The sequence below is a fragment of the Perca fluviatilis genome, chromosome 10 (genome assembly GCF_010015445.1).
Source record: "Perca fluviatilis chromosome 10, GENO_Pfluv_1.0, whole genome shotgun sequence".
Taxonomy (NCBI): Eukaryota; Metazoa; Chordata; class Actinopteri; order Perciformes; family Percidae; genus Perca; species Perca fluviatilis.
In genome coordinates this window covers 9,265,098-9,278,758 of record NC_053121.1, presented here as the reverse complement: position 1 = coordinate 9,278,758, position 13,661 = coordinate 9,265,098, and the positions used below count along the sequence as shown (strand labels likewise).

Below are 13,661 nucleotides of genomic sequence, written 5' to 3'. Positions count from 1 at the left end.
TTGTATTGGAAAACGTTGTTTTGGCACTCAAAAAAGTTCCACTGAAAAATAAAACAGGCATTTAAAGGTCCCATGGCATGAAAAGTTCACTTTATGAGGTTTTTTCAAATTAATATGCGTTCCCCCAGCCTGCCTATGGTCCCCCAGTGGCTTGAAATGGCGATAGGTGTAAACCGAGCCCTGGGTATCCTGCTCTGCCTTTGAGAAAATGAAAGCTAAGATGGGCTACAGACACAGAAATGGCTATTTCTTTGTCTGTAGCCCATCTGAGCTTTCATTTTGCAGCTATTGAAAATTTAAGTTTTGTTATTTCTCTGCATTTATAGTTTCCTTTTCCGCACTTTTGGTTCAACCTTCATCAACTTCAACGCAATGGATATTTCCTTCCGGGAAGGCTGCTCTCGTGTATCCTCGCTCATAGCTCCTTAGAGATCCCGCCTCGATCCTTGTTGCAGGAATAAGAGCTTTGAGATGGCCTTCGCGAAGGAGGGCTACAACTTCCGGTTCAGCAGAGGACCGAGGACGAGGAGCTATCAAATAAGGGAAGTGAGATGCATCTACAGAATGAACAAGTAGAGTCAGTGTGATCTTCAATATTGACCAATCACATGCACTTCTCTCATCCCATTTAAAAGAAGCAACAGGTGAAAGAGAGAAAAAAAGTTGCAAAACACTACACCCCAAACATGCTATCAATGGTATATAGTATATTTATTTAAAGGGTAACTACAGTTTTTTTCAACCTTTTCAACCCCTATTTTCCTATGTTTGTGTGTGTAAGTGACTGATTGGAACAACAATCTTTGAAATTGGACCAGTATTAAGCGTGAACGCTGTAACCGGCAGCCACAGACCGGGCTGCAATGTAACCCTATGGGGCAAATGTGCATCAGAGCTAGGCCTTTTTAAAACCTCTTAAAGACCTTTCTGTTTAACCAGAAAAAGCTCTGAGGTCGCTAATGCTAAACCCACCAGACTCCATTTAAAAAAACAATACTTTTAGTGTGTTTAGAGCCAACATATTTTCACATGTAAAATGGTAAACAATGTGTTTTTTTCAACCAAAACCGCAGTTGTGATGATTGGAAAAGTGGAAAGACGACCCAAAACGGCTTTTCATAGTTTCATTTTGTTTGACTTTGAATGAAGTGTATTTTACAATGCTAAAATTACTGTTTATTTACAGAACGCAATTTTGTGGATGTTTTTATGTTTAAAAAAAGGATCTTACTCTTTAACAGAAAGGTCGAAATCCTTAGAAATCCTTTCCATTATGTTGTCAGAACTTAGAATATTAATCTGAGCCTGTCAATGGCAAAACAAGCACTTTTGTGAAGCTAAATACAAGCTGCACAATTGCCCTATTACCCTTACCTGGTAACTTGTTTCGCCACAGCCGACTGCTGCAATCTTGCTACTGGACCAAGATCAAATGTCAAAGATTGTTGTTCCCATCAGTTCCCAAAAAATTTTAGTTACCTTTAACATCTTGCATATCTCAAAAGTGGCTTTTGCTTAACTGCAGTACATATAAGAATACATTAATAGTTATTAATTAATATTATTAATGTATTAACATATTAATGTATTTATATAGGATGTGTGATTAGTCTTGCTACTGCTGCTGCATGCAGGCTGCCCTTAATGCAGTATCTGTTCAATATGTATCTATATTGTGTTTACCTAACAGCAGCCATTGTGGCCTGCCTCTGTCACCAGATCTGTCATACAATCACAAACATATTACTGCCGATTATCAAATCGCTTCCCAGATCTACTGCGACGAATATGGTTGCAGTACATTACAGCCACCTAAAATTTATTTAAGAAAATATAATCTTGGGGTTGGTCTGAAACAACTGGTTACCTGGGCTCAGTTGAAAAAAAAAAGAGTGATTTATCACGTTTCTTTCCTTGCGGCTACAGCCCCTACGACACAACACATATGACTGATAAATAATTTTTACTGAGCCACTGAGCAGAATAATTCTACCCACAAGTTCTGAAGGCATGGATGTAATGATTTACAGTCATTCTCCTTCCTTTTGTATGTATTGTATAGTAAATATATAGTAATATAGTAATACCTCTGTTAGCTAAAAGTGCTTGCAATACAGTGTTATTTGAGCTTTGCTCCAAATTAACCAAGCATGGTGTCATTTATCAAATGATTTTATCCAAAGTGATGTCTAGTTCTGAATTCAAACTCCAACACAGCAAAGTAGTATTTAAATTATTTAAGGAGCTTATTATACTCAGGCCATTTGTGTTTCTCTTTGGGTTCAACAAAGTGCACCCGTCGTGGACAAAATAAAACACTGCCACACTAAGCCCAGGGTAACAACTTGTTTTAGCTTTTCATGTGGCTCATCGTTAGCAATTCTGTATTTGCCGCGAGGAAAGAAACGTGATATATACGCTCTAGTATTTTCTATTATATTTTCTATTATAACCCAGGTAACCAGTAAACAAACTAAACAAACTATTACCTGGATTGCAGGAAGGCATTAATTAACACATCAGCGTTAATTAATGCCTTCCTGCAAGCAGAAGTAGCATGAGAGTTCAAGCTGTGGATGCGAATTGTATGTGTTGCTCTAGAGAGATCGAAACCAGCTCGATGCGATTTTGCAATGATAAAATTTTTGTTCAATCACCTATTTATTGTAGGTGGCTGTAATGTTTGAAAAGCAGTAGAAGACAAGTCACACAGCACCTGTCAAGGTTTTTAAATGTAAAAATAAACAGGAGTAAACAGGATTGGAAATCAACTCACAGGTCTCCTGCTGACTGCTAGACTAGCCAATCAAAGAGTAAACACAAACAAAAAGGTGAAATGGCTATTAGCTACAACCTATGGCTATTATCCCATATCCCATATCTTGCTTGTCCATGTGGACAAGCAAGATAATCTCTGCATTTATCGCTGAGGGGGCACCAAGGTAACTTCTCTGCTGGTCATCCTGCTAGCCAGTGTGCAAGTGTCTAGGGGTGCAACGGATCAAAAAACTCACGGTTCGGATCGTTTCTCGGATCGGATCATTTTTCGGATCAGCAAAAAAAAAAAAAGACAAGACAAATAAAAAATCCTGCCTCACTCACTGCATTTATTTGGCATTATCAGTTGTGACTGGGATATTACTAGTACTGGGCCTCTTTATCTTCCATTCCTCCACTGCTTGTGTCAGTACCTGCGCAAGATAGCTCTTGCTAGCTCTCCGTTCCCGTGTATGTCGTAACGTGGCTCAAGCACTTTCAGCATGTGTTTAAAGCCCTCGTTTTGCACAACCGATTATGGCCTCATGTCTGCACATATAAACACACCGATAGCGTTTGTGATGTCTTTAGCCCGGTCTGATTGTGCAACAAGGGGCTGCTTAAATGCCGCGGTGATAAGTGGTTGTTGAGCAGCTTTCGTTTTCACTCCTGTCGGTGAAACACCGGGGTGATGTCGCTTCAAATGCGTGGCCATGCTTGATGTGTTTCCACTGTCATATGGCTTTCTTGTGCCACAGTGCCTACACACCGTCACGGTTTTATCCACTAACCTCTTTCCTTCATCATTATATTTGACAGGGAAGCCAAAATGCTCCCATACAGGGGATTTAAATGACACGGGGCGTTCAAGCTCCTCCATTCCTACGCTCACCATGACCACGCTGTGTGGACTGAACATGCGCACAATTTTTTTTTTTCAGAAATCAATCCGCGGATCACGTGTGTGCCGAACCGAAGATATTTATCCGAACGGATCACGGATCAATGACGATCCGTTGCACCACTACAAGTGTCAGACTGTGAGCCGAGTGGCCTCCATCAGTTTGCAGAGGGATGTCAGGAGCTGTTGTGTCCTTTCGCTAAAACTTGTCTGGAAACGCTGTTTCATGGTCGAGATCTGTTCCCCCCTACCTAAACCTGAACTAAACCTTAACCCTAACTACAGATGGGGGCGCTAGGCATTTTAATAGGAGGGAAACACTATTCATGTGTGTCAATCAATGTTTCATGTAACAAATAAAAATGGATTGGATGATTGATCGTAAGAAATCAATCTGCCCCTCTTTGTCTGCCAAAAAAGATCTCTCTCTACTGTGGTACAGCACTATAAAAACGTAGTGTGGAGTAATAGACAATGCAAGACACGCTGATACTCATGCCTTTGTATCTGTTATGGGTAAGTATTAATACTTAACCAGTACTAGACAACCAAATACTAGTTTTGGTAGGCTATATGTGATAGCAATGTGAACACAGCATTAACCATCAATAGCTGAAGCCTGTCATTTTGTTAAAAAGTGTTGGTACACACCTGTCAGCTGTCCACTGATTTTCTCACACAACTCAATTTCTTTTAGTTATGTATTCTAATCCTTGTCTGTTCCTGGTCTTTTGGCCTTTTGGTCTTATATAATTATAAGGTTGTGCTCTGTCATATGAATATACATTTCCAACATCTTCTGTGTCAAAACTAGCATTGGGATAAGGTCCAGGAATTTTGGACCGGGATACATGATAACCTATGTTGGATTGCAGAGACCCAGATTCCATTCAGCCCAAGATTATTTGTTTCTGGGAGATGGGTCAATCCTAAACGGGACAGATAAGCACATAAGAAGCTGGGTCCAGTTTAATGATAGCCAGATTATTTTTAAGAGAATGGAAGATTATCTACTTAGCATACAATGTAAGATTCCCACTGTCCTGGGCATATATAGATATAAAATAAATATGAGGTTGGTAGCTGGGAGTGGTTGGACGAGAGGGCTATAATTAAATATAATAAATTAATCTCTATATTGGCATTCTGGTACAATACATATATATATATTTACTTCTAAAGCACTGTGCCAGGATCTAAAAGTGTCCTTGATGGTAGGCCTATCCATTTGTATAGAGACTGAGGTAGATGTTGAAAAATTATTCTGAATGTTCATATTCCTAAATGCCCTATTGTGTGGGTGTTTGGTGTTTTAAGCCTCCAACGTCGATTAGTCAATGGTTATGGTTAGGGTTAAGGTTAGGTGCCTTGATGTCGACGCAACGCTGCCTTGAAGGCGACATTGGGGGCTTAAAACACCATCGAGCTATTGTGTGTATGTTGGGATGCAGATTGTAAGCAAGACCTGTGCATAGTTGCACTAGCTTTTCTCTCTATAAAGAGAACTATACTCATGAATTGGAAAACACAAATTAGACTGCTAAACAAATATAACTGGTTATAGGAGTTTCTGGATTTGCTTTCTAGCTTCAACCTTTGCAGACTGTGATCATGGTCTAGGCACCCTGTGGACTCTTATTAGAGAATATATGAACAACAGAGCAACAACTTGACTGTGTAGTGTTTGTGTTACATGAATGAGTATTTCATGAGTATCTGTACCACCCTCCATGTCATCAATGTGTATGTTATTACAATGTATGTCTCTAAGGTATCTTGTGATTTGTGTTGTTGTTATTCTTTGTTTTTCTTTTTGTGTCCTTTTTGTTTTGGAAAATGTAATAAAAATGTAATAAAAAATTAAAAAACGAGGATGGAGGGGAGCCGTCAATCCAGGAGTGAGCTTATGAGAAGGCTAGGGTGGCAGCGTTTTATAGTGTAATTTAAATGGTTTGCCAGATTGGATGTCTATACAGAAAATGGGGAAAGCACCTGAACTTTCTGGAGGGCTCCCAAAAAGCTTTGTGCTAGGGAGTGTATGATGGGCTTATGATTTTGTCATTTATACATATATATATATATATATATATTTGGTTTATTGTCTATTTTGTTACTATTCAGTTCAATGGTTTTGAATATTGTAGTTATTGTGTCATCTACAATCTGTCTGTTTGAGGTGGAAATAAAACTCCTTAAAAAAAAACAAAAAAAGACTACAGATGCCATTGTTGTGTATATGGATGTATTTCACCTCCCCCGAAAATCTAGTTTCTACATTTCCCTAAACATTAATTTACTGGGGTCTCCAACCTGCAAGTCGCTCCTTAAAATTAAAAACACCAATTGTGTTTTGCAGAATAACATTATTACTGAGAACATATAAGGATTTGTGAAAGAATAAACAATGAGGCGGATGCAAGTTGTTAAATCCTTGTGTCTGATTGACTTTTCCTGCTCAGAGTATACATGTGTATAACCAAGTGATAACTTGAGATTTGCTCTTAAAGGCTGCTTACATTTTGATGTCAGTCAGTTTTATTTCGCCTCTTTAGAACATTCTGAAGTGGATGAACAGGTCCTGGTCATTGTTAAAAGTCTTTTTTCTAACCAAAACACAGTCTGGATGTCTCTTTACTGATTGCAGATAGATCATGGTAACTAATATGGTGCCTTAAAAGGCATCTCCCAAAATACGTTTGTTTGGTGTTTTAACCCCAGTCAGATAAGTCTGACTGGGGTTAAAACACCAACCAAACATATCTCCCAAAATGTCACATTGATCATGTCATTTTACACTATGTTGGGGTTCAAAACAAATTTCAGAGCATTGTAATTACTGTAAATTATACTGTAAATAATCATTCCTTATTGAAAGCACAGAATAAACTACAGGTACATAACTAAGTTCAGTCCAATGTCCTGTCCACTGCTTCTCTTCAGAGTTTTGTTGCTGAATGTTGGATAAAAACACACCTCAACATTATTTCAAGAGTAAAAGGTCTGTTCGGATCTGTATGTGTGTGTCTTGTCAGTGGACCATGCAGATGTCCAGTATACAGAATTTGGCTCTACAGGTGGGGCAGGGGACTCTGCTAGACAACCAGGTCTCGGGTCTTTGCTGGTCTTGGCGACTGGCGAACCATCGGCCAAGACAGGACAGGCACCACATTGGTCTGCAGAAACACTGCTGGCACTCCGACTCATTATCTCCTCCTATAAACACACAGCAAGGTAGGAATCAGAATCGGCTTTATTGGCCAGGTATGTGTGCACATACAGTTCGACTCCAGTTTTAGTATTATTGTTATGTACTCATACAGAAATAGACAGTATATAACAGCTAAGAACACGAACAACAACACAAAATAAAGGTAGGGAATAGACAGGACTGTCACACACACACACACACACACACACACACACACACACACACACACACACACACACACACACACACACACACACACACACACACACACACACACACACACACACACACACACACACACACACACACACACCTTCTGTATGGCAGAGTCTGACCAGCTTGGTGCTTGCTGGAACCTGCATACAGCCTATACAGGGCTCCATTTCCTTTGTATGGAGAGACAATGTTGTGAATTTGTATTGTGATCATACGGACAGGATTTTAGCAGTTGCATGAAACACACAAATAGTAGTGTACCTGTCCACTGGGGAGTGTGTACAGTTGATTGAGGTCCACCTGGGCTCTAAATATTTCCAGGAAGAGTTCACTTATGGTTTGGTGGATCACTACATTGGCAGAGTTTCTGATGGGTGCATGTAGTTTCTCTCTGAACTCTGCATGCTCTGTAGAGTTGAGCCTGGAAGCAATGGAAAAGTGAGATGGCTTGTTCATGACACATGCTGTTTAGTCCTCACACACACACACACACACACACACACACACACACACACACACACACACACACACACACACACACACACACACACACACACACACACACACACACACACACACACACACCTGATATCAAAGGGTCTGACAGCAGGGTTGATGCTGTCCACCCGCAGTGTCAATATCTGTGTGGGGGAAGCCGAGTCTGGACTCAGCTGGTGCTGTCTGGACTCTGTCACTGTCACATGACATTCACTCTGTAAGGCCATGTAGACATGATAGGTGGTCACCTAGAGAAGGACAAAGATGGTCAGGCATGTGGATGAATGTTGATTTTTTTGTGTGCCAATTTAGCATACCTTAACTGGAGCACAACCACCCAGATGAAGGAAAGATAGTAAAAAGGCCACACCTGTTTGGCTTTGCATTGAAGCCCATACTGGTCTGCACCTCTAGCCTGGGTAAACTCTGACGAACTTCTGGCAAATTTGAGATTTGCTCTACAAGTCAGTCTGGTGAAGAGCCCATTGAAACCCATTTCCAATGTCCCCAAAATCGAGGCACCAATCACAACCGCTGAGGCGGGCTTTACACCAATCACAACCATTGAGGCGGGCGATGACGATAGCGCAGCGACGGCGAGCAGCTTTTTGTTTACATTCAACATGACGGCTACCGAAGCGCAGCGTCACCTGGATCATTAGTCTGATTGGTTGAAGGACTATCCAATGCACCCAGAGGCATTTGAGTGGCGTCCGTTGGTGACGCCCCTCTGGAAATGAACTGTCAATGAACCTTTCCCACTCTCAGTTACAACTGAGAAGGGTCTGGTGTCAGCCAGCCTACTGCAACTCCCTAGGCACTCTTTAAATTATAAGTTGTTGATATTCACTACTATTTACATTCTATCACCTAAAATGTAGCATGATGCCTGATAGTGTTTGCTAAATGTGTTCCAAAACAATAACCAATAAAAGGCTGAAAAGCTCTCCCAGTTTACACTCTCGGTGAGAGAGTGACAATTAATTTGGGGTGTTCTGTTTCCATCACAGAGCTAATACACATATGGTATGTTTTTTCATTGGCACTTTAGGCTGCACTGAGTCAAACCATACCGTGCTAATTAGCATTTCGCATTCGCAAATGCGACCAAAATTTGTAAGGGTGCGACTAAGAGTTTTCCTAGGTTGCACCGGTGCACCTAACGTCCTCGCATCCACTGCCTCTCCACGAACAAAGCGATGTCGTTTATATCGATATGTTTAATGTTGCGTTACATGACCCACTCCTTCTGTAAAGCCGTGCCTGTGTTTGGATCTCTCCTCCGCGCAGCCCCGCCCCCATTCACTCACACACGGGCGGCTCACCTGCAACATCGGAAAGCGGCTCATGGAGAGACACAGCGCCGCCGGTCCACATGCTGACATTTGTCTACAGTTTTAATTGTTATTAACACAGCTGTATATTGTTAAGTATGAGAGGGAAACCTGTATTGGTACCAGTGTTTCCGCTGGTAATTCTCGGTTATTGCAACCGCCAAAGCGAAAAACACAGAAGAAGTTATTGAATGGAACCAACTTCAGTTGGTTGAGTAATAGCGTGTAAGACGGAGCCTGCTGGACCTGGGCGAGAGATCTGACCCATGGCCACATTATCATAGTTCATAAAAATGCAGCGCAGCCAGGGACGATACAGACATTTCATAGCCTACACAAGACGTGTGTAACGCCGCTGACCCGCATTCGATCCGTGCTGGACCCGTTCATAATGAGTCAGCCATCACTCTGTGAGTAGTATATGCTTCAGTCCATCGCACTCCCCCTCTCTCCCTGTATGAGCTACTGGGCAATCCGGGTCTGTTATTGAAAACAAAGTGAAGGAGCTTTCTCAGAGATATATATTTTTAAATATATCCCATGCTATTTATTTCAGATAATTTACATACAGTGTTGCAGCTCTATATTTTCAAATTGGGAAGGAAACCCTGTCTTTGCATTTTATTTTAATCACATCTGTTTAATAAAAGAGCTTGTGAAAAGTGGCTTTGACTTAAAACTGAACATTTAGCCCACTTTGTAAAAAATATAGAGATATATATTGTGTATTGTCATTCAGCCGAAAAATACAGAGATATGATTTTTAGTCCTGGACTAGTGGAAGATCTGATAATAATCAGTGTGGAGGGGCCCAGCTTGGAGGATTTTGATGCTAGGGAGTGTGGCAAGATGGTTTAGCCAAGGCTAAAGGGGAAGAAGGCCAAATTACAGGTGTTGGCCATCTGAGGGGCATCTGACAGCAAGGGGGGACCCGCTATAAGACTTTGAGTACAGTATAGTGCTTCAAATAAAAAAAATGTACCAACTCCTTATTCTTGTTTAAAATAATTGACATAATATATATATGGAGTGTGATAAAAAGGTGACCTTGAAATTGTGGCGTTAAAGGGGACGTGAGGAAAAATTTGGGTGCACCTAAATTTTGTGCTGGTGCACCTAAATAAAAAAAGTTAGGCGCACCAGTGCGACCAAGGCAAAAAGTTAGTCTGGAGCCCTGCTGCCTCCAAGCAGGTTGCAGTTGACGTCTCGCCGACCACGGCAGAAAAAAAAACTAAAAATTTAGTTTCTCTCCTGTGTCCCTGTTTGTACTTATTCTTTATTTTACTGTTTCATGTTTGCTTTCACCTGTATATGAGTTGTGTTAAGTTACTGCTGATACATTCCTTGATTTTTGCTGCTTTATAATAAAAGCTTTTAAATAACAAAATATCAGGGGACATTTGTGAAGAATTTATGGGAAATGAATGTTCATCCACGTTTTTCAGCACTGGTGATTAAGTGCTACTGATCGGAAAAGATTACATCACCCAGCTAGGTGGCTGTGGCGCAGAGAGTTTTCTCATCTTTAATACAATTAATTGTCACAGCCTCTCCTCCAGACTCCAATGGGACACACAAGGGATATCATTCCATTCTGCTCACCTGTCATTGTTAGACAGTTGTAACTCAACACAATTTCTCCCACAGGAGACTGATTTCCTTGATGGCATCTGGCAACTACACATATGGTGATATTGACATCTAGTGTCAATATAGCCGGCCTAATATAGGTTTTATTAGGGGCCATATCAAGATGTCAGACAGCACATGTTGTCTTAGTTGGGACATCTCTAATTTACACCAAAACAATGTAACCACAAATGAAAGCTTTTTTTACACACCTTTAACACCCAGCTGTCAGTAATGATAACTCTGGCTCCAGGCGCCCCTGTAGCAAACTTATCTATGCGTCTGAACTCATCGTTGATGCTGGTTGCCACAGAGCCCCAACTGTAGTAAGGAGGCTGTATGTGGGCCTGCAGGGCCCGGCTGATTGGATGGTTGTGCCAGTGACGGTGGGACCAGTAGATGACGAGTATCCAGCTGGTCAACTGAAGGCATATAGAGAAGAGGAGAAATGCTCTCCAGCTGTCACTCACCTGGTGAAACAACATAATAACACAGCTGTGACCAATCATTTTATAACTACTGCCGACAAGGTAACATGGAGAACATCAGAGATGCTCCACACTTCAAAGATTGCATATTTAATTGCCAAGGCAGAAATTTAAATAAAAAATCTCTTAAAGCACTGTATCACAAAATACTTAACTTTTGTTTGGACTGGGATGAGATATCATTTTGACTGACAAACTGACTGACAAAACCTGGTGAAAATATGGCAAGTGACGTGTTACTTCAACAGAGGAGGATAAACTACACAATAGTTCTGTGCTTTCTGGAGAAGTTTGATGCCAATTCACAGAAACAGGTTTAGGTGTGATTCAGATCAATCACTGATGCTATGTCTTCACTCTGCACTGTAGTGTCCAGTATTGTGATGTAGCTGCTCATTCTGAAACTGTGTAGTTATATTTGTATAAACATTTTCCTTCTTTTCTCTTTTGCTAGCCTGATTTTACATCTTTTTAAAATGTATATCATTATTTAAGAGTTCACCTGAAGTCCTCACAATAAGCATCAGCAGAAAGACTGCACTTGGAGACAAAAGTAGTTTTGTACATCCTACTGAGAATTGCCTTAACCCACTTCAGAGGGGGAAATGCAGCTTCACAATATCATCAATTACCTTATTACAAAATGTACACACTCTGAATGTGAAATGAAATAGTTGTACTGCATGTGTATAGAGTGACACCAAGTGTGTTTATAAATCTGCAGACTGCAGAGAGAGACAGGCTGACCTGGTGAATGTATCCTAGGTTTTTTTCTGGAGCAGCGATACACATCCCCATGTAGTAACCTGAAGAGATGAACAAAAAACTTGGACACACGCAAAACGCACATGATATGAACAACAGCACCAAATGCCCCCTTCAGAAACAAATCACATCCACTACATCCCATGTTACACACCACCTACTGACACCATCCTGCACCATACACAAACATGAAACCAAAAATGTACAATGCAGCCTCTGAGGACATTCACTGATTTTTTTATTGTGTTCTTCAGCACATTGCATTTTTAGTTATTTTAACTACGTGGATAAGGTTTTGACTCTCAGCTTCAATTTACATCCACACTAAGACTGTGTGGGAAGTGTAGGCCTGTGAATGTCTGACCTACACCTTCCAAAAATGACAGATGCATTTGCTTTTTCCAAAGATATATATAAAGACATATATGATCAATAATATCTGTTTGTAAAAGAAGGTCTGACTGAACGTGGAAACAACGTCACTATCTGATTAGTTTGCTCAGACCATAACCCCGGTACTGCTGTGCATGTAAACACACCGACTGAGACATTAAGCTGCTAGCAGGACGTGTGTTGAACAAAGTTTGTAAACTGTTGTAAAATGTAAAATATAACTTAAAACTACACCTTCCAACAAATTAGTTAATGATAGATTATCCAATAAAGTAACGTACTGGCTATTGCTGGTAAACTGTGTGCGCTAGCTAACGTTAACTTATCCAGTATTTTTCAGCTCGGTCTCGGTAATATATGACAAATATTGACTTTGTTATTACCCTGTCCTTAATGTTATATCTAGTTCTATTTTACCTAAAGGCAGTGCGGAGTGGACCAATACGGTAATGCTGGTCCTCCTGACATGGTACTGGATGAAGCCCACATCCTCACTACCCAGCCAGGACGAAAACAAATTCTGGATGGTTAAACCGGCCGAACGGAACTCGTTGGGCGTAGACACGAAGCAGAGAGAGAACACTATATAAGCCAAAGTAAAAGTTAACTCCGGACTCTCCATACTTTATCTAGGTTCGTTCACTACTACCGTAGGACTATGCTACTTCCTTATAAGTTTCTTCTTCTACACGTCTCTAACATAAGACAAATCTAAAGGTGCGTGCTGGGTCGCCATCTACTGGGGTGCTGGATGACGAGTCTCTTTTTTTAAATAAAGAACTTTATTGAAGTTATACAGTAACATTTTATAAATACAGGTGTTTTTTTCAAAAACTTTTTTTCAGCCTAAAAGGTCAACCACCTGGCATGGTTCAGTCCCGACAAAATACTACAAGTTTTTGCTCCAAGAACTGGAAATACAGACAAGTCTCGTAACATAATCATATTTTCCTCAAATTTGAAATGCCATGTAAAAAAAATCCTTCATTGGTTATAAGAAATGTTGATTCATGTTCAGGATGACCCTGACTATGTCCACGTCGAATTTCAAGTGATTTTACAGTACAATCTCTGATACATTTAAAGTAAAAGTAAGCTCAAAATGCTCAGCATAATTGTGATATCGTCAGACATCATTTAATAGATGCAGACAAGCTGGCTTTTTGACACATTACATGAAAATGTATTTCTAAGCTGTATTTTAGTGAGACACCGGCTTGGACCGAAAAGACAAACTACAAACTTTTAAGGGAGTTGAATTGTGCATTGTTCAGGTTACCGTGGTAAAGTTGGTTTTATATTGGACATTGGATATTGACACTACATTCGAAAAATCATGCCAATCATCATAAATCTGTTATTATTATTATTATTATTATTATTATGCTTGACCTTTTGACCTATTCATGTCAAACCACTTCTGATGAACTCAGCTAACTGCCCTACACATAACACAAAGCTGCTTTTTCAAA

At 40.4% G+C, this 13,661-nt stretch overlaps 1 protein-coding gene across 3 annotated transcripts; it reads right to left on the bottom strand.

Annotated features, from left to right (window-relative positions):
• Positions 1-5,886: 5,886 nt before the first annotated feature.
• On the bottom strand, positions 5,887-12,897 carry tmem129 (transmembrane protein 129, E3 ubiquitin protein ligase). 3 transcript variants are annotated; one of them, XM_039814328.1, is made up of 7 exons: positions 12,607-12,897; positions 11,779-11,837; positions 10,756-10,965; positions 7,668-7,828; positions 7,344-7,503; positions 7,180-7,252; positions 5,887-6,871 (listed from the first exon to the last, which is right to left on the bottom strand). In XM_039814328.1, the coding sequence occupies exons 1-7, from the start codon at positions 12,809-12,811 to the stop codon at positions 6,687-6,689; spliced, it is 1,053 nt and encodes a 350-aa protein (XP_039670262.1). In that variant the 5' UTR covers positions 12,812-12,897; the 3' UTR covers positions 5,887-6,686. The 3 variants fall into 3 exon arrangements, with proteins under 3 accessions (XP_039670262.1, XP_039670261.1, XP_039670263.1); XM_039814327.1 differs by having other exon boundaries at positions 10,756-11,013; positions 12,607-12,896; XM_039814329.1 differs by lacking the exon at positions 10,756-10,965 and having other exon boundaries at positions 12,607-12,896.
• Positions 12,898-13,661: the final 764 nt, after the last annotated feature.